Here is a 20,937-nt window from a genome sequence, read left to right as displayed (position 1 = left end):
TTCTCCCCGCCCGGCCTGTCGTTCTCTTCAGCCTTCGTGGAAACTCACGCCTCATTGTGTTGCCTGGCGATACAAGAGAGAAGCCAAGAGAAGCTGAGGCCACACACACACACAAACAACATTGCCCACTCCACATTCCCCCGCCCACACCCCCCCCCCCCCCCCCCCCCCCACCCACCCTCGCTTCATGTGAGAACGGAACGACCAAACTACCATGGAAACCTGCTGAAGTGTAGAAACCAGCGCAGAGCCAACACTTCGACCGGATTCCAAATCGGCCCCCGCTCTCGATTATTTTTACAAGTCCGCAGTTAAAGGCCACACTTACAGTGTGTAAACTAAACGATTCCCTGCCCCACCCCCCCCACCCTCCCCCTGAAACAAAATAAAATCAGAGTATTGGCGCAGCCCGTCACATATAAAGGCCACAGTGTATTTTCAGAATCGGGCTTGAAAGTAAGTTGGCAAAATGGTGACACTTCCAAGTTTTCATAAACATTACATCGGATCTGAGACCTGGTGCTTGAAATGTGAGCGTAGCAGGATCAGGTTCCGTTTCGTTCAAGCTAAGTTACAAACTTTAGTTTAGCTTGCAGGTACAGCACGGCGACAGGCCCTTCGGCCCACCGAGTCCATGCCGACCATCGATCACCTGTTCACACTAGTTCTAAGCCATGTAGAACGGAGACGAGAAAACACTTTTTCACACAGAGAGTTGTGAGTCTGTGCAATTCTCTGCCTCAGAGGGCGGTGGAGGCTGGTTCTCTGGATACTTTCAAGAGAGAGCTAGATAGGGCGCTTAAAGATAGCGGAGTCAGGGGGTATGGGGAGAAGGCAGGAACGGGGTACTGATTGGGGATGATTAGCCATGATCACATTGAATGGCGGTGCAGGCTCGAAGGGCCGAATGGCCTACTCCTGCACCTGTTGCCTATTGTCTATATCCTACACACACTAGGGACAATTTACAGAAGCCAACAAACCTGCAAACCTGTATGTCTTTGGAGTGTGGGAGAAAACCGGAGCACCCGGAGAAACTGACACAAGTCACTGGGAGAATCTACAAACTCCATACAGACAGCACTCGTAGTCAGGGTTGAATCTGAGTCCCTGGGGCTGTGAGGCAGCAGCTCCACCCGCTGCGCCGCCCTGAGTGCTAAACCGTTCTTTCTTCTATAATATTGTCAACAGCTATTGCCAGAGCTAAAGAGTTTGAAACATGATGATGGATAAATGGATGCGGGAATTCCCAAACTAGTCTGAAGAAACGTCACCCATTCCTTCTATCCAGAGATGCTGCCTGACCCGCTGAGTTACTCCAGCACTCTGTGAAACGTCACCTATCCACGTTTTCCACAGATGCTGCCTGACCCGCTGAGTTACTCCAGCATTTTGTGTCTGTATCTGCCCAAACTATAACCTCGGGAGATGACAATGTGCTAGGCGTGCTGCAGATGAGGATTTGTGGATCTGAGGCAAGAACAAATCAGGCCGGCAACAGATGACCAAGCAGTGGAGCCCACAATGGTCCATTGTTGGCTGGGATGAGGTGATAATGAGAAGGATTTAGGAATGCAAACAGTGGAATTGATAGGATGTCTTGGGTCGGAGAGAGGGGGAGAGAGAGGGAATACAGGGGCAGTTTAGTTTATTGCCACGTGTACCGAGGTACAGTGAAGATTTCCTTGCACACTATCCAGTCAACGGTAATACTACACATGATTACAATTGAGCATCCACAGATAAAGGGAATAACGTTTAGTGCAAGGTAAAGCCAGCAATGTCTGATCCAAGATAGTCAGAGGGTCTTCAATGAGGTAGATGATCGCTCAGAACTGCTCTGATAACAACAGGGAAGAAACTGAAGGTGTGCGTCATTTTCACACTTCTGTATCCTTTGCCTGATGGGAGAGAGGAGAAGAGGGAGTGACAGGGGTGAGACTGGTCCTTGATTATGCTGCTGGCCTTGCCGAGGCAGCGTGCGGTGTAAATGGAGTCAATGGAAGGGAGGTTGGTTTGTGTGATGGTCTGGGCTGCGTCTACAATTCACTGCAATTTCTTGATGTCTTAGATGGAGCTGTTCCCAAACCATCCCAATAAAATGCTTTCCCGATAAAAATCCAGGGTTGACTCGGTTCAATTTCATAAATTCCAGGTGCAGAATTAGGCCATTCGGCCCTTCAAGTCTACTCCGCTATGGCTGATCTACCTCTCCCTCCTAACCCCATTCTCCTGCCTTTTCCCCATAACCACTGACACTCATATTAATCAAGAATCTACCGATCTCTGCCTTAAAAATATCCAATGACTTGGCCTCCACAGCCCTCTGTGGTGATGAATTCCACATTCACCACCCTCCCTCTCGCTCCCTTTCCCACCAGAGGAGAAACGGAGGCACTTCGTGAAAAATTACTACTCCGTTAATACTTAGTACTCTGTGAATATTTAGTACTCTGTGAATGCTTAGTACTCCGTGAATGCTTAGTACTCCGTGAATGCTTAGTACTCCGTGAATGCTTAGTACTCTGTGAATACTTAGGTCTAACGCTGGGAGATTAAACAAAGAAAAGTACTGGTAACACAATAGGACAGTCGATAAACCATTAACCTTTCTGGCTGAAAGTCTGAAGGAGGGTCTCGACCCGAAATGTCACCCATTCCTTCTCTCCAGAAATGCTGCCTGTCCCGCTGAGGTACTCCAGCATTTTGTGTCTACCTTTGATTTAAACCAGCATTTGCAGTTCTTTCCTACACAACAGAATAAGTCCATAATATGATGACTGTTCTTCACAGAGCTGCTGTTTCATCTTTGTATTGTATTGTATTGTATTCAAATTTTTTGTCATTGTCCCAATTTGGGACAACGAAATGAATTTTCCTTACAGGCAGTATCATTAAAAAAAATCACAAAGAAATAATAAAAATAAATAATAAATAAATAATAAAACATATTAAAAATAAAATTGAAATTGAATTAAAATTTAAAAAAAAGCACAAACACAGAAAGTCCACAACACAACATAACATATATGGCACCAAGGTGAGGAAGGCACCATAGTCCAGCCAGCCTCCCCTCCATGTTCATCCGTGGTCGGGGCCTTCCGAGCACCCGCAGTCGCCGCCCCGGGTGGCCCGATGTTCAGGCCCTCACGCCGGGCTGGTGGGACGCCGACGCCGAACCCCGACGGTGAGCAGCCTCCTCCTCAGCGGCCCGGACCTCCTGGATCAGCCGCCTCCCGCAGCCGGAGTCTGCAGCTCCCGAGCCCGCAGGCCGAGCCGGGCAGAGTCACAGGACCCCGCGTTGTAATCAGCGCCGCCCGCGTTGGGAGCTCCGCAAACTGCAGCTCCAGGATGTCGGCAGCAGGTCCAGCACTCCGGCTCCAGATGGCGACCCCCGGTAAGGTATCGCCAGCCCCGCGATGTTCCAGCGCTGTCCATCAGCGCCGCTGCTGGAGCTCTGGTCGATCCTGGCAGGAAAGGCCGCGCCAATCCAGGCAGGTAGGCCGCTGTGGGGGGGGGGGGGGGCGAGGACGCGGCTCGAATAATAGTCGCGTCCTCACCAGGAAGCGGCTGAAGTGCGGTATCCCCCGCACCGTGCCCTCTTCCCCCACATAAAGACACCAAAAAAACACAAAAAAACACACTTTAACATAACTAAATAAACAAAAAAACAAAAAGATACCGGGCTGTAGGTGGAGGCTGCTGGCACCAGCGCCACCGGAAGTACAATACGACAGGTACAATCTTGTCAGGTATTCCTCAGCCAGACATCTTTGCCCAGTCACTCCGCTACAACCTCAGTGTTCATGTTGATTGATTGGTTGAAGATGGAGCATGGAAACAGGTCCTTCAGCCCATCGAGTCCATGCCGACCGGCGATCACACTAGTTCTACCTTATCCCACTTTCTCATCCACTCCCTACACTAGGGGGCAATCTATCGAGGGCCGATTAGCCTACAAGCCCGCACGCCTTTGGGATGTAAGGAGTGTGTAGGGAGTGGATGAGAAAGTGAGAACCAGTGTGAAAGGTGGGATCGCTGGTCAGCATGGACTCGGTAGGCCGAAGGGCCTGTTTCCATGCTGTAACCGCAAACTTAAAAAAAATGTTTGAACAAAACATATAGTCGGCTTTGGAAGCTGTCACTGACATTGATGCATCTAATGATACGGCCCAGTTGTTCCATTACGATGCTTCGAATGTTGTTTTGTATCAGTAAACTGGGTAATTATTTTTACTGGTGTTGCAAGAATTAATTAAGAAACACTTCCCAATTATCTTCGGATGCTCAAATTTACACTAGTTTGCTGTAGATCTGATTATTCCTTCAGTTGACCATGCTAATCTATTAATATATGCAAGATTCTGCTGGGGTTTACAAAATATCTGGAGATGGACACAAAATGCTGGAGTAACTCAGCGGTTCAGGCAGCATCTCTGGAGAACATGGATAGGTGACATTTCACAGGGTGCTGGAGTAACTCAGCAGGTCAAGCAGCATCTGTGGAGAATATGGATAGGTGACATTTCGTGTCGAGACCCTTCTTCAGACAAAATATCTAGTCATTATGACCCCAGCAACACACACTAAGTGGGCACCAGAGAATGGAATTGATGTAATTTATCCACATTATAAATAATGAGACGTGGCTGAAGGGCTTCACATTGTAACCACTTGGCTACAAGGTGTAAAATTTCACCCAAATCTCGGAGGAAACCAGAAGAAATCTGCTTGAATTCCATCAGTGAATGTTCTGGAGAGAATATTTGTCATGCCCTTTCTCGATTAGAACGCAGAGCCTGTTGGATATCTTTCACACACGCCTCATTATATTTCCCCTTGTGTTTGCCATCTCCAGACGCCTCTGCAGACACATGGTAAATATAATCCAGAGTCAGAGCTCATTTCATCGCCTCTGATGAAGACAAATGACTTCCAGTGCACGAACTGAACCTTGTCACAAGCCATTTGCACTGAGTGCCGCACGTGGGCTTTGCTACATCTGTGGGGAATAAGATGGAAATCACAAGTCCACTTAGTGCAGGACATGCCGAGCTTGCTCTTCAGAACCGCTCGCACTGATTTTGGGAAGGATCTTGGTCCACAACTCCCCCATTCCGTCTCTCCAGCGATGCTGCCCGTCCCGCTGAGTTGCCCCAACATTTTGTGTCTATCTTTAGTGGAAAGTAGGAACGGGGTACTGATAGATGATCAGCCATGGTCATATTGAATGTTGGTGCTGGCTCAAAGGGCTGAATGTCCTACTCCTGCACCTATTGTCTATGTTTCTATGATTCAAAGAAAATATATTGCAGGAGGAAGTTTACAGGACAGCAGTGGCAAGCTGCTTACAAAATCCTGCATGGATTAAATTAAATGGTATTAATAGAAAAAAGGTAAAGACAAAGAAAATCAACAGAAAATCTTGACCTTCATCCCAGAAGTGAGATAAATAGTGTAGATCAAACGGTATTGCTGATTTCTGTTTAAGAAGGAACTGCAGATGCTGCAAAATCGAAGGTACACAAAAAAAAGCTGGAGAAACTCAGCGGGTGCAGCAGCATCTATGGAGCGAAGGAAATGGGCAACGTTTCGGGCCGAAACCCTTCTTCAGGCTGATGGGGGGTGGGGGGGCGGGGAGAAGAAAGGAAAAAGGAGGAGGAGCCCGAAGGCTGGGGGATGGGAGGAGAGAGCAGGAGGGCTGAGGAAGGGGAGGAGACAGCAAGGACTAACAAAATTGGGAGAATTCAATGTTCAACAAAATTGGGAGAATTTTGCTGATTTGATCCGTGTCTGGTTTTGCTGTGATGACCCGATCCGTAATCCATGTCAGGTTTTCCACACCACCACCCTAAAAAGGCAGCCACGATGCTTTTTAGTTTTTAACTTATGATTCGGAGCCAACAGTACTCATCTTGATGATGGTCTCTGTATCCATACAGATTAAAGTACTTGTTATGATATATAATGACGCTGTACAACTTTGCACAAACAGTAGGAAGCAAAGAGAAAATATAATAATATCTGAAGTTTAAGAAAGAACTGCAGATGCTGGAAAATCGAAGGTAGACAAAAATGCTGGAGAAACTCAGCGGGTGAGGCGATGTTGGAGCGAAGGAAATAGGCGATGTTTCAGGTCGAGGCCCTTCTTCAGACTGGTGTGGGGGTGGGGATGGGGTACAGGAAGAAGAAAGGGAGACAGTGGGCTGGCAGCATCTGTGGAGAGCATGGATAGGTGACGTTTCACAGAGTGCTGGAGTAACTCAGTGGGTCAGGCAGCATCTGTGGAGAACATGGCTAGGTGACGTTTCACAGAGTGCTGGAGTAACTCAGTGGGTCAGGCAGCATCTGTGGAGAACATGGATAGGTGACGTTTCAGGATGGGACACTTCTCCAGTCTGAAGAAATGTGTGGAAAAAAATCAGTGATTGCTTTAGGCTCCTTGTGTGCAGTGGGCAATAAAGCAATTCTTACTGCTCTGGCTTTTATTCATTTTTAAAATAATTGATATTCTTTCTGATCCTCCAGTGTGTTTGTGTGTGACAGGTTGGACTTTTGCAGAATAAAAATCAAAATAGATCACTTCAAATTTAATTCTGCTAACATTCTCGTTCAATATCTCGAGGAGTAAATGGTGTTGAATTGTGAACTGGGCAGGAACGAATGTCCTATGGGAGTAAGGGGTATTGATTCACGCTGAACAAATGGCCAGGCGCGCATCTTTAAACTCTGGAGATCAATCTGTTTTGTTTTAGTTTAGTTTATTGTCACGTGTACCGAGGTACAGTGAAAAACATTCGTTGCGTGCTATCCAGACAGCGGAAAGCAACACATGATTGTCCGGATGGAGCACCAAGGCAAATTCCTTGTATGTGAATACTTGGCCAATTAACTTATTCATTCATTCAAATTGACCCATTTACAGTGTGCAGTTACATGATAAGGAAATAACATTTATTGCAAGGTTAAGCCAGTAAAGTCCGATCAAGGATAGTCCGAGTGTTTAAGGAAGAACTGCAGATGCTGGAAAAATCAAAGGTAGACAAAAAAGCTGGAGAATCTCAGCAGGTGAGGCAACATCTATGGAGCGAAGGAATAGTCGATGCTTCGGGTCGAGACCCTTTTTCATTGGCGTCCGATGAGGCAGATAGTAGTTCAGTACTGCTCTCTGGTTGTGGTAGGATGGTTCAGGTACCTGATAACAGCTGGGAAGAAACTGTCCCCAAATCTGGAGGTGTGCGTTTTCGCACTTCCGTACCTCTTGCCCGATGGGAGAGGGGAGAAGGGGGAGTGGCCAGGATGCGACTGGTCCTTGATTCTGCTGCTGACCTTGCCGAGGCAGCGTGAGGTGTAAATATAGTCAATGGAATGGAGGTTTGGTATCTGGTGTCTGATGTAGGTAGCTGAAAAAGATGGTGGCGGGAAGATTCTGCATGGATTATTAGTATTAAATTTGATCGTTTGTTGAATGTTTAGTTTAGAGATGCAGCGCGGAAGCAGGCCCTTCGGCCCACCGAGTCCGTGCTGACCAGCGATCGCCCCACGTACACCAGCACTATCCTACACACACACACTAGGGACAATTTCCAATTTTTACCAAAGCTAATTAACCTACAAACCTGCACGTCTCTGGAGTGTGGGAGGAAACCGGAGCACCCGGAGAAAACCCACGCAGGTGACAGGGAGAACGTACAAACTCCGTACAGACAGCGCCCATAGTCAGGATTGAACCCTGGTCTCTGGCGCTGTGAGGCTGTGACTCTTCCTCGAATGTATGCAATGTGATATGTGGGTGGAGTGATGAGCTGTGGTAATGGGGTGGTGTGCCTTGGAAATACATTTTAAATTGGGGAATATATAATGTATCAATAACGTGTTGATTAATGCCAGTGCTTTTATATTTAATAAAAATGTGTCAATTTTCATATCAATTAAAAAATAATCTGAATTAATTCTAGAAGGATCCTGACCCAAAACGTCCCCTCCCCAGAGACTGGCTGACCCATACACCCCAGCGGTATGAACATTGACTTCTCTAACTTCAGATAGCCCTTGCTTTCTCTCTCCATCCTCTCCCCTTCCCAGTTCTCCGACTCGTTCTATCGTCTCCGCCAACATTCTATCTTTGTCCCATCCCCTCTCCCCCCCGACATCAGTCAGAAGAAGGGTCTCGACCCGAAATGTCGCCCATTCCTTCTCTCTATAGATGCTGCCTCACCCGCTGAGTTCCTCCAACATTTTGTATTTAGCTCCAGATTCCAGCATCTGCAGTTCCTGGTGTCATTAAAAATTGGGTTTAAGGTTCATTGCTGTCACGTGTTCCAAGGTACCTTGAAAAGCCTTGTATGTGGTTCGATGTCCAATCGGGCTGGTGTGGGGTCATGACGATGCTCATTTAGAAGAATGAGAGGAGAACCCTCACTGAAACGTGAATGGTGAATACAGAACAGTGAAAGCTTTGGATAGAGTGGATGTGGAGAGGATGTTCCAACCAAAGATCCTATAGTGAAGCAAGATAGACCATTCCTTCTAAATGCAATGGGCTGACGTGTGGTATGCAACGGACCGGAACGTGGGCCTTTTTTTCATCCATTTTAGTAACCCGACCTGACTAGCAGTGTAATCAACTTTGCGGGGGAACAGCTTGTGTTAATAAATTATAATTCTGAAAATGAGGAGGAGACTTTTACCAAATAACTTTTATTTTTACGAGGATGTTTCCGTAACCGGCTTCCGTCTCCGCACTAGTTATCTTTGGGATCTTGGGGATCTTTGCGGAGACGGAAGCTGGTTACGGAAATGGGGCCGAAAATGACCCATGAATCTGCCCACGACCGTACTACGTCTTTTTCGTCGAGTGATCTATCTTGCTCGCTATAGGATCTTTGGTCTCCACTAGTGGGAGAGTCTAGAGCAGTGGTTCCCAACGTGGGGCGTACGCCCCACAGGGGGGCAATTTGATTTTTAAGGGGGGCAATTGAGCGCGACTGAGGAGGTCTGCATTTCGTTGTCTCTGTACTGTACACTGACAATGACAATTAAAATTTAATCTGAATCTGAATCTGGGTCCAAATTTTCGATTTTTATTTTTTAGGATTTTCCATCAGGTAAACATATGTAGTTTATGTTTCAGATGTTATTTTGAGTAAATAATTTTTTTGGGTAAAAAAGGTCTTTATTGTGTAGTTATTACAACCAAGGTATTGGCGTTTTAAGCTTCTTCAGCTGAAACGGAGTTCACTTTTTAAATGATAAGAATTATATATCACCACATGGGGGGGGGGCATCAGGATTTTAAAGGTGATTAGGTGGGGCATGGCCAAAAAAAGGTTGGGAACCACTGGTCTAGAGCCAGAGGTCACAGCCTCAGAATTAAAGGATGCTCTTTTAGGAAGGAGGTGAAGAGGAATTTCTTTACTCAGAGCGTGATGATTGTCAGCGTTTTATTTCAATAATGACTTGAATTGTTTGAAAGGAGACAGTCAGGCCGACCTTGGAACTCTCAACATCTCGCACCGCATGTTTGTACAGCAGTGTTGCTAATTAGTCTTATTCACTCTCACTCCTTTTCGCGAGCGGGGAACAGAAGTCAATTGACAATAGGTGTAGGCCATTTGGCCCTTCGAGCTAGCACCGCCATTCACTGTGATCATGGCTGATCATCGCCAAATCAGTACCCTGTTCCTGCCTTCTCCCCATACCCCCTGACTCCGCTATCTTTAAGATCCCCTCTCATCCTTCTAAATTCCATAGTAGACAAGCCCAGCCCGCTGCATTCTCTCAGCATGCGACAGTCCCTCCATCCTGGGAATTAAACTGGTGAACCTGCTACACTGCGCTCCCTCAATAGCAAGAATGCAAAAATAGCAAAAGCAACATTCGGGAACATGAGAAATAAAAAAGAGATTCCTTTGTTAGGAAGCCAGTCCATTATAGTAAACAATACACCATGCACTGCTGCACAAGCACAGCCCAATGTCGACCGCTGTGCAAAATGCAGATGCCGTTACAAGTTTCAATAACAATATTATTTTTCCTGAATATTCCATTCCCACTTTAGATTCACTGGTGCAAAGCTGCCGGTTTTTTTTTTGCATCATCTGTGCTTTGTGCCATCAGCATTGTTTCAGATACTGCTGAACAAACACGGCAGAGGATCCCGAACATCTCAATTTGCTGGCTCCAGCATATAAGCTGATCCCGCTGACCAGACAGAGGCTCTTGTCGATTTACATCTCGTGATGGCACTAATTGATTTGTTTAGGCAACAAACACTTTTGGCAGGAGATTTTCCACAGGTCACCATCCAGAATTAATGAGACCGGGCGCGCATTAATGTTCATACGTTGCCTCTCCGCATCCGTGGTACTCAGCTCATCAATATCGACACAATTATCACCCTCACCCGCTCACATCTTGCAGGATGAGAGGATATATTATTGAAACATATAAGGTTATTAAGGGTTTGGACACGCTAGAGGCAGGAAACATGTTCCCGATTATGGGGGAGTCCTGAACCAGGGGCCACAGTTTACGAATAAGGGGTAAGCCATTTATAACGGAGACGAGGAAAATGCTTTTTCACACAGAGAGTTGTGAGTCAGTGGAATTCTCCAGCTCAGAGGGCGGTGGAGGCTGGTTCTCTGGATACTTTCAAGAGAGAACGAGATGGGGCTTTTAAAAATAGTGGGGAGATATGGGGAGAAGGCAGGAACGGGGTACTGATTGGGGAAAATCATTAGCCATGATCACATTGAATGGCAGTGCTGGCTGGAAGGGCTGAATGGCCTACTCCTGCAACCATTGTCTGTTGTCAAACTAAACTAAACTTAGTAGTTATTCTTCCTCACGTGGTCCTGTCTCACTGATTTGTAACAGCCTCTCTCTGCCCCAGGGCATGTTTAACGTTGAATTACCCACGTGCATTTTAAACCCCCTTCTCTGCCTTTGACCCCGTCTACCCTCCCGAACAATTTGTGCCTCGGGTTTCCTTAACCTTTGCCCATTGAAGTGCTGATTTATGTGCCGCAAACCTCGGCTTGTATTCGACAAATCAAAACATTCTGTGGCTGAAACTCAAAAACGTTTGTTTCCAGAGAAGTCGTGGAGAAACATTTCCATCACCGTTAGTTTAGTTTTAGAGATACAGCACGGAAACAAGCGAGAATCGGACCTCCCGAGTCTGCCCCGACCAGCGATCCCCGCGCACTAAGGCCCTGTCCCACTGTACGAGTTCATCCAAGAGCTCTCCCGAGTTTAAAAAAATATCAAACTCTTGGTAAGCACATAGAATGTACATAGCGGGTACATCGGAGTTCGGGACGTCTCTTAGCTGCTCGTAACGCTAACGGCAGCTACTCGGGAAACGCGGTACGCTCGGGAAGATTCGGGAAGATTTTTCGAACATGTTGAAAAATGTCCACGAGAGCCCCGAGTACCTACGAGCGGCTATTACCGTAATTCTCTGAGTTCGAATCAGAGGAAACTCTTGAATTACCTCGTACAGTGGGACAGCCCCATAACGCTATCCTACATACACATTAGGGACAATGTACAAGTCCACACATCTTTGGAGAGTGGAAGGAAACTCCGTCCATACAGCACCTGTAGTCAGGATCGAACCAGGGTCTGTGGCGCTGTGAGGCAGCAACTCTACCGCTGCACCACCCTGCCGCCCATTAATGAGTGATGTTTCAGTACAGGACCCTACTTCAGCGACTCTACTGCTTTGCCACCGGGCCGCCCCTGTATCTCTAATCTAAACTAAATATGCAAAACAAAGCGCTTCACTGTACCTCGATACACGTGACAATAATTAGGGTGAGGTTAAGCTGCTGTGATCACCAATTTGCAATTTGTGTTGCATCTTTGCAGACTTGCATTTTGCATTGCATTCCAGAACCAGGGGTCACAGTCTTAGAATAAAGGGGAGGCCATTTAAGACTGAGGTGAGAAAAAACGTTTTCACCCAGAGAGTTGAGAATTTGTGGAATTCCCTGCCACAGAGGGCAGTGGAGGCCAAATCACTGGATGGATTTAAGAGCGAGTTAGATAGAGATCTAGGGGCTAGTGGAATCAAGGGATATGGGGAGAAGGCAGGCACGGGTTATTGATCAGCCATGATCACAATGAATGGCGGTGCTGGCTCGAAGGGCTGAATGACCTCCTCCTGCACCTATTGTCTATGTTTCTATGTTTGCAGATTTGCATTTTACGTCGCATCTTTGCAACTTCTGTTTGGTACCTGATGTTGATCTTGTTTCTCTTCTGACCCGCAGAGACCCTGATGGATTCAAGATGGGCGACAGCAGAGCTGGGGTGGACCGCATACCCAGAGACAGGGGTGAGGACAACTTGTTCGATGTACTGAAGATAGACACAAAATGCTGGACTGACTCAGCGGGACAGGCAGCACCTCTGGAGAAAAAGGAATGGGTGACATGTATCGGGTCGAGACCCTTCTTCAGACTGGCGAACGGTCTCGACCCGAAATGTCACCCAATATCTTCTGAGGGTGGTGAATTTGTGAAATTCATCGCCAAAGATGTCTGCGGAGGCCAAGTCAATGGTTATTCTTAAGGCGGAGGTTGCCAGATTCTTGATTAGTGCGGGTGTCAGGGGTTATGGGGAGAAGGCAGGAGAATGGGGTTGAGAAGGAAAGATAGATCAGCCATAATTGAAAGGTGGAGTAGACTTGATGGGCCGAACGGCTTTATTCTGCTCCTAGAACTTATGTCCTTATGAACTTATGGATTTAATTTCTTGAATTGTTGCAAGCCACGTACATTGTTAAAACATTAGAAAAAGTGCTACATATTTCAGCCAGCTTCATGGGATACGTTACATAACATCTTTTCTTTGCCAGAATAATATTTGTGCAGTTGTGAAGCTTCTGCTTCAAAGAAAATATTTCATTAATATATATTTATTATAAACATTGTGGACAGATTTCACCGCTGCGTATCAAGTCTACTTTGCCCCTTAGTTCTCATTTGAAGCAGTTTCAAATTTTGCGTTCAATAGATGTTTATCAGAACACAAATTGTAACTGGGGGGGTGGCACGGTGGTGCAGCGGTAGAGTTGCTGCCTTACAGCACCAGGTACCCTGGTTCGATCCTGGCTGTGGGTGCTGTCTGTACGGAGTTTGTACGTTCTACCAGTGACCTGCGTGGGTTTTCTCCGGGTGCTCCGGTTTCCTCCCACACTCCAAAGACGTACCGGTGTGTAGATTTAAGAAGGAATTGCAGATGCTGGAAAATCGAAGGTGGACAAAAATGCTGGAGAAACTCAGCGGGTGAGGCAGCATCTATGGAGCGAAGGAAATAGGCAACGTTGCCATTTCCTTCGCTCCATAGATGCTGCCTCACCCTCTGAGTTTCATCAGCATTTTTGTCTACCAGGTGTGTAGGGTAATTGGATTCTGTGAAATTGTAAAAGTCGTCCCTAGTGTGTGTAGGATAGTGTTAGTGTGATAGACGCTGACTCGGTGGGTCGAGGGGGCCTGTTTCCACGTTGTATCTCTAAACTAAACTAAACTAAACTAAACTCAGCGTGTCGGGCAGCATCTGTGGAGGTAATGGGCCGACGGCATTCCAGGTCAGGGCAGTCTTTGGTCTCATCACGATTCCAGCAACAGCGATATCTTGTGCCTTCAGTAGATAGTTCCTGCTTTAAAAAGGGCCCTGCTTATATAAAGGTCACGCAAGGGAATTGATGGCTGAGATTACGGTACGAATGATCGCCAATGATAGGGTATATTTTCCTGTAAATTTTGTCGGTAAATTAGGCGGCAGCTCCTCAGTTCATTAATTATCTGTTACAAATTGGCTAGTTGTTGCCAAGTATTCATATAAGATGCACCACATCCACTAATTAAGTCTTATGAGGTGTTTATCGTAATTCCCAAATCTAAGGACGACAGATAGCACAATGGGCTAAGAGTTCGGCTGGCGACCGGAAGGTAGCCGGTTCAAATCCCGCTTGGAGTGCATACTGTCGTTGTGTCCTTGGGCAAGACACTTCACCCACCTTTGCCTGTAATGGAATGTTACGGCGGCAGGCGCGGGCACACCGCGACGCCCTGTGTCTCCCTTTCAAGGGAGATGCTAAAAATGCATTTCGTTGTCTCTGTACTGTACACTGACAATGACAATAAATTGAATCATTTCATTTTTTCATTTTTTTTTTAAAAAAAAATAGAGTGTTTGGTGGAAAAATGGCCCATTTAGTTCAGTTTTAAGTGTTTTTAATAGTGTTACATGCCATGTCATTCCCCCTTCTGTATCTGGCCAAGGATTATATTATCACTGAAGGTAGACACAAAAAGCTGGAATAACTCAGCGGGTCAGGCAGCATCTCTGGAGAGAAGGAACAGGTGACGTTTTGGGTCGAGACCCTTCTTGGACAATAGACAATAGGTGCAGGAGTAGGCCATTCGGCCCTTCGAGCCAGCACCGCCATTCAATGTGATCGCGGCTGATCATCCACAATCAGTACCCCGTTCCTGCCTTCTCCTCATATCCCCTATCTTTAAGAGCTCTATCTAGCTCTCTCTTGAATGTATCCAGAGAACCGGCCTCCACCGCCCTCTGATGCAGAGAATTCCACAGACTAACAACTCTCCGTGAGAAAAAGTGTTTCCTCGTCTCCGTTCTAAATGGCTTACCCCTTATTCTTAAACTGTGGCCCCTGGTTCTGGACTCCCCCAACATCGGAAACATGTTTCCTGCCTCTAGCGTGTCCAAACATTTAATAATCTTATGTTTCAATAAGATATGCCCTCTCATCCTCCTAAACTCCAGAGTATACAAGCCCAGCCTGTCCAGCTGAGTTATTCCAGAATTGGCTTGAATTGGATTGAAAGATACAGCATGGAAACAGGCCCCTTGGCCCACCGAGTATTGCATTATCATCTATCCCAGTGTAATTTTGTTTAGAGGAACACTACCAACTACACAGAGACCACACTCATTTGATAATCATTCAACATCGAACACTGAACAGCACAGCACAGGAACAGGCCCTTCGGCCCGCAACATCTATGCCGTACATGATGCCAAGACCATCCCCACACCATACATATCCCTCTATTCCTTACATATTTGTGTGCCCATCAAATCTGCATCCACCACCACCCCTGGCAGCGTGTTCCAGGCACCCTAAACCCCCTGGAAAAAATAATTGCCCCTCTCATCTTTCAGCTTTGCCCCTCTCACCTTAAAGCTATGCGCTCTAGTCCACGGCATTTCCACCCTGGGGAAAAGGTTCTGACTGTCTACCCTGTCTACGCCTCTCATAATTTTATGCACTTCTATCAAGTCTCCCCTCAACCTCTGGCGTTGCAGAGATAACAAAACAATCCAAGTCTGTCCAACCACTCCTTGTAGCTAATACCCCTTCATCAAACGTTGGTGAGACCGCATTTAGACTATTGTGTTCAGTTCTGGGCACCATGTTATATTGTGTCCATTTCTGGCACCGTGTTACAGGAAAGATATTGTCGAGCTTGAAAAAGGTTCAGAAGAGATTTACGAGGATGTTGCCAGGACTAGAGGGTGTGAGCTATAGGGAGAGGTTGAGTAGGCTGGGTCTCTATTCCCTGGAGCGCAGGAGAATGAGGAGAGATCTTATAGAAGTGTACAAACTCATGAGAGGAATAGATCGGGTAGACGCACAGAGTCTCTTGCCCAGCGTAGGGGAATCGAGGACCAGAGGACATAGGTTCAAGGTGAAGGGGAAAAGATTTAATAGGGATGCGAGGAGTAACTTTTTCACACAGAGGGTGGTGGGTGTATGGAACAAGCTGCCAGAGGAGGTAGTTGAGGCAGGGACTATCCCAACATTGAAGAAACAGTTAGACAGGTACATGGATAGGACAGGTTTGGAGGGTTCTGGACCAAGCGCAGGCAAGTGGAATTCATGCAGCCTGGACATTGTTGGCTGGTGTGGGCGAGTTGGGCCAAAGGGCCTGTTTCCACACTGTATTATCCCATGACTATAACCTCCTCATTCAGTCAGTATTCCAGTGAAGTTAAATTAACGAGATTTCACAAACCAAAATAAATCATAGATAAGATTCTCTACGTTAATTTTGCTAAAATAAGTGACACCAAAGGCATTCAGCTCCTATTAATATCGGCAACACATTTCAAATGGGTATGCAGCGCAGCAGTAGAGTTGCTGCCTCACAGCGCCAGAGACCCCGGGGTCAATCCTGACGACGGGTGCTGTCTGTCTGGAGTTTGCACGTTCTACCCGACATCTGCGTGGGTTTTCTCCGGGTGCTCCAATTTCCTCCCACACCCCAAAGACGTGCTGGTTTGTAGGTTAATTGGCTTCTGTAAAATTGTAAATTGTTACTAGTGTGTGTAGGATAGTGCTGCATCTCTAAAGTCATTGATCAATAGGTGCAGGAGTAGGCCATTCGGCCCTTCGAACCAACACAACAACCACCATTCAATGTGGTCAGTCCTGAATGGCCGACCCCTTGTTCTTCATGCCTATTATTTGCCCTTATTCTTAAAGTCTAGAGTGATTTGAACTTTCACCGCTCTTGAAAGATCTTCCAAGAATAGCGTGGGGCGTGACATTGATGTGACCTGATCTGAACGAGGCCCGCGAACTTTAGCCGTCATTAACAACTTAGTCACCGTAGCCATGCACAATGTGTAGGAAGGAACTGCAGATGCTGGTTTAAAATGCAGACACAAAAATGCTGGAGTGACTCTGCGGGACTGGCAGCATCTCTGGAGAGAAGGAATGGGCCACGTTTCGGGTCGAGACCCTGCTTCAGACTCAAGCAGAATGAAGAAGGGTCTCGACCTGAAACGCCACCCATTCCTTCTCTCCAGAGATGCTGCCCATCCCGCTGAGTCAATCCAGCATTTTGTGTCTGCCTTCAGCTGAACATTGACAGTCATGTGTTGGAAATTAAATCTTCATCGCTGAATTTTGGTTGCCTCAAGCAGCAGACTCCAATGTTTGCTCAAGGAAGTCAGTCCACAAAGATTATACAAGTTTGAGTATTGATTTTTCCTCTGTTCATGGTCAGTTTAGCTCGTGTAATGTTGTTTTATCTAACGATTTCAGTAGCTGATTTGAAAAAGTAAATTAAATATTATGTGGATGTTTGTTCATGCATTATTAACGCAGAGTAGCATTGTGTCACATATCCTTTCCTCCAGAAATACATTTCATTACTCCTCTTCTCTCTGGATCTGACACCATTTTGTCTCCTTTTCACCTCCAGCCTTTGTCACTTACTTCACCCATCTGCCAACTCCCCCCCCGCCCCCCTCACCTGTATCCACCCATCACTTCCAATCTGAAAAAGGGTCTCGACTTGTAATATTGCTGCCTGACCCGCTGAGTTACTCCAGCACTCTGTGAAATGTCACCTATCCATGTTCTCCACAGATGCTGCCTGACCCGCTGAGTTACTCCAGCACTCTGTGTGCTTTTCTGTGTTATCCTCCAACTATACCTTGTCTTTTAAATGCTGCTATAATACATGCCTTAACCACGTCCTCTGGCATCTCGTTCCATACACGAACCACCCTCTGAGTGAATGAATGGAAACTTAAATTGCTGCCAATTTATTCAATTGTCAATGTGTGAAGAATAGGATTGACACGGTGGCGCAGCGGTAGAGTTGCTGCTTCACAGCGCCAGGGTCCCCGGTTCGATCCTGACCACGGGTGCTGTCTGTACAGAGTTTTGCACGTTCTCCCTGTGACCTGTAGGTGCACTAGTCTTCCCATCCAAATCCCAAAGATGTGCAGGTTTGTAGGTTTATTGATCGGTAAAAATGGAAAATTGTCGCTAGCATGTAAGATGGTGTTCATGTATAGGGTGATCACTGGTCTCCCTATACATTATCTATAACTCTACAGAACAAAACGTCAGCAGCTTCTTGAACTCAGTTTAGTTTATTGTCCGTTGTAGCGTCGTACATTGGTGAGCGTTAAGTTGCATGCTAAGCAGCTGGCGGATGGAGAGCAGCGTGATAACTGCCCCGACATGTGTTATTTGTGTGTTTTTGTGCAGTGGGAAGAGGTGAGCGGCTACGATGACGGCATGAATCCCATCCGCACGTACCAGGTCTGCAACGTCATGGAGGCGAACCAGAACAACTGGCTCCGGACAACTTACATCGAGCGCAAAGATGTGCAGAGGGTGTACGTGGAGATGAAGTTCACGGTGCGGGACTGTAACAGTATACCGAATATCCCGGGGTCCTGCAAGGAGACTTTTAATTTATTCTACTACGAGTCCGACACGGATTCGGCGACTGCCACGGCCCCGTTTTGGATGGAGAACCCGTACGTGAAGGTGGACACCATCGCCCCGGACGAGAGCTTTTCCAAGCTGGAGTCCGGCAGGGTCAACACCAAGATCAAGAGCTTTGGGCCCGTTGTCCAAGAGTGGATTCTACCTGGCCTTCCAGGACCTGGGCTCGTGCATGTCCATCATTTCGCTGCGCGTCGTCTACAAGAAGTGCCCATCGGTCATCGCCAACTTTGCCGTCTTCCCCGAGACGGTGACGGGAGCAGAGCCGACGTCCCTGGTCATCGCTCCGGGCACCTGCCTCAATAACGCCAACGAGGTCTCGGTGCCCCTGAAGCTCTATTGCAATGGGGACGGGGAGTGGATGGTCCCTGTCGGGGCCTGCACATGCTCTGCTGGCTTCCAGCCTGTGGACAAGGACGCCGCTTGCCAAGGTAGGAATGCTATTCACTTCACCCTACAAGCAGCTAACAATGGCCTGTGTCCTTTTTGCATTTCAGGTGGTCCTTGCTTTCTCTGCCTCAGAGGGCGGTGGAGGCCGGTTCCATGGATAATTTCACGCGAGAGCTAATTAAAGATAGCTCCTAAAGATAGCGGAGTCAGGGGATATGGGGAGAATGTTTAAGAAGGAACTGCAGATGCTGGAAGGTAAAATCGAAGGTAGACAGAAATGCTAGACAAGCTCAACAGGTGAGGCAGCATCTATGGAGCAAAGGAAATGTGCAACGTTTCGGGCTGAAACCCTTCTTCAGGGGAGAAGACAGGAACGGGGTACTGATAGGTGATGATCAGCCATGATCACATTGAATGGCGGTGCTGGCTCGAATGGCCTACTCCTGCACCTATTGTCTAATGTTTATTCTCCCTCTTTCCCCTCCCCTTCCCAGCTATCCCACAGCCCACTGTCTCTGCCTCTTCCTTTGTTCTTCCCACCCACCCCACCCCCCACATCAGTCTGAAGAAGGGTTTCGGCCTGAAACGTTGCCTATTTCCTTCGCTCCATAGATGCTGCCACTGTTTCTCCGCCATTATTGTCAACCTTTCGATTTTCCAGCATCTGTAGTTCTTTCTTAAACGTTACTTTTTTGCATATCTTTCATGTATTGTTCTTTATTTCTCCACATCACTGTCTATATCTCTCGTTTCCCTTATCCCCAATCAGTCCGAAGAAGGGTCTTGAACTGAAACGTCACCCATTCCTTCACTCCAGAGATGCTGCCTGTCCTGCCGAGTTACTCCAGCACTTTGTGTCTTATCTCCAGTTTAAACCAGTTTCTGCAGTTCCTTCTTACTCTCTGTAGTTTAACCAATGTTACAAATGCACCACGTTAAGTCTGTCCTTGCGTTTTTGATTGTAAGCATTCCGCTGTAGAATATTTTTTCCGCTGCCTTGCAAAGTCTAATTTTTGAGGAAGGGGACATTGAGGACACCGGGCGGCACGGTGGCGCAGCGGTAGAGTTGCTGCCTCACAGCGCCAGTGACCCCGGTTCCATCCTGACCACGGGTGCTGTCTGTACAGAGTTTATATGTTCTACCTGTGACTGTGTGGGTTTTCTCTGGGTGCTCCGGTTTCCTCCCACACTCCTGAGATGTACGTTTCCCGGTTAATTGGCTTCTCCCACACTCCTGTAGATGTTCTAAGTTTCCAGGGCCATTTCTGTGCTTCTGTAAAAAAGATCGGAAAAAAAGAAAGAGTGCTGGAGTCCCAGCGGGTCAGGCAGCAGAACATGGATAGGTGATAGTTAACTAATATGGATGGAGTGGAGTAACCAGCAGTGGGCCAGTTTCTGTGCTGGATAGGTGACGTCGAACAGAGTCTAAAAGCAGAGGCGGAAAAAAGGTGACGTTTCACAGAGTGCTGGAGTAACTCAGCGGGTCAGGCAGCATCTGTGGAGCATCTGTGGGAGAACCTCATGGCATAGATAGGGTAGACAGTCAACTCTTTTTTCCCCAATGTGAACATTTCAAAGACTAGAGGGCACGGCTTTGCAAAGATTAACAGGAAACAGGCAATGGGTGAGACAAGTTTTTTTATACAGAGGGTGGTGGGTGCTGGAACGCACGGCCGTGGGGTGGTGGTGGAGGCAGATACGATAGTGGTGTATAAAAGGCTTTTGGGTAGGCAAGGAATGGAGGGAGATGGATCATGTGTGGGCAGGGGAGATTAGTTTAACCTGGCATCATATTTTGCACAGACTGGGTGAGGATTGAACCTGGGTCTCTGCCGTCGTTGGGCAGCAGCACTACCAGCTGCACCGCTGGGCCCACCTGTCATCATTCATTTCTCAGCTTGCTCAATCGATTGACCTGCAGGGCTCAATATTAGTGACTGAAGTGATGATGTTTGGGGCTAGGTGATTCGTAAAATGGCCACTGTGCCGATTTTTTTTCTGCTGCTGCCGGCGACTGTCACACTCGTAGCGGGTCACCGACAAAGCCCCCCCCTCCCCCCACCACAATGTCTACGACGTCCAGCTACGGCAAGCTACCGACAACCGGCGACCCATTAGGACGTCCAGCTATGACAACCTACGGCCAAACAGGCAACAACCAAAGTCAACCTACGTCCACCCGCGACAAGCTACGATAAGTAACGATCCTGTCGGCGATAACTGAAGACAATTCAGTCGCCGGTACCTGTCGCCGGGTG

The 20,937-nt window shown here is 47.3% G+C and overlaps 1 protein-coding gene across 1 annotated transcript in view; it reads left to right on the top strand.

Annotated features, from left to right (window-relative positions):
- The window catches only part of LOC129703628 (ephrin type-B receptor 3-like), a 109,353-nt gene that overhangs the window by 28,223 nt on the left and 60,193 nt on the right, over positions 1-20,937 (top strand). The window contains 3 exon segments of the mRNA XM_055646237.1: positions 12,279-12,343; positions 18,047-18,406; positions 18,408-18,720. Coding sequence (XP_055502212.1) covers positions 12,279-12,343; positions 18,047-18,406; positions 18,408-18,720 — 738 coding nt within the window.

The sequence above is a fragment of the Leucoraja erinacea genome, chromosome 14 (genome assembly GCF_028641065.1).
Source record: "Leucoraja erinacea ecotype New England chromosome 14, Leri_hhj_1, whole genome shotgun sequence".
Classification (NCBI taxonomy): domain Eukaryota; kingdom Metazoa; phylum Chordata; class Chondrichthyes; order Rajiformes; family Rajidae; genus Leucoraja; species Leucoraja erinaceus.
This window is presented reverse-complemented; position numbering and strand designations above follow the sequence as displayed.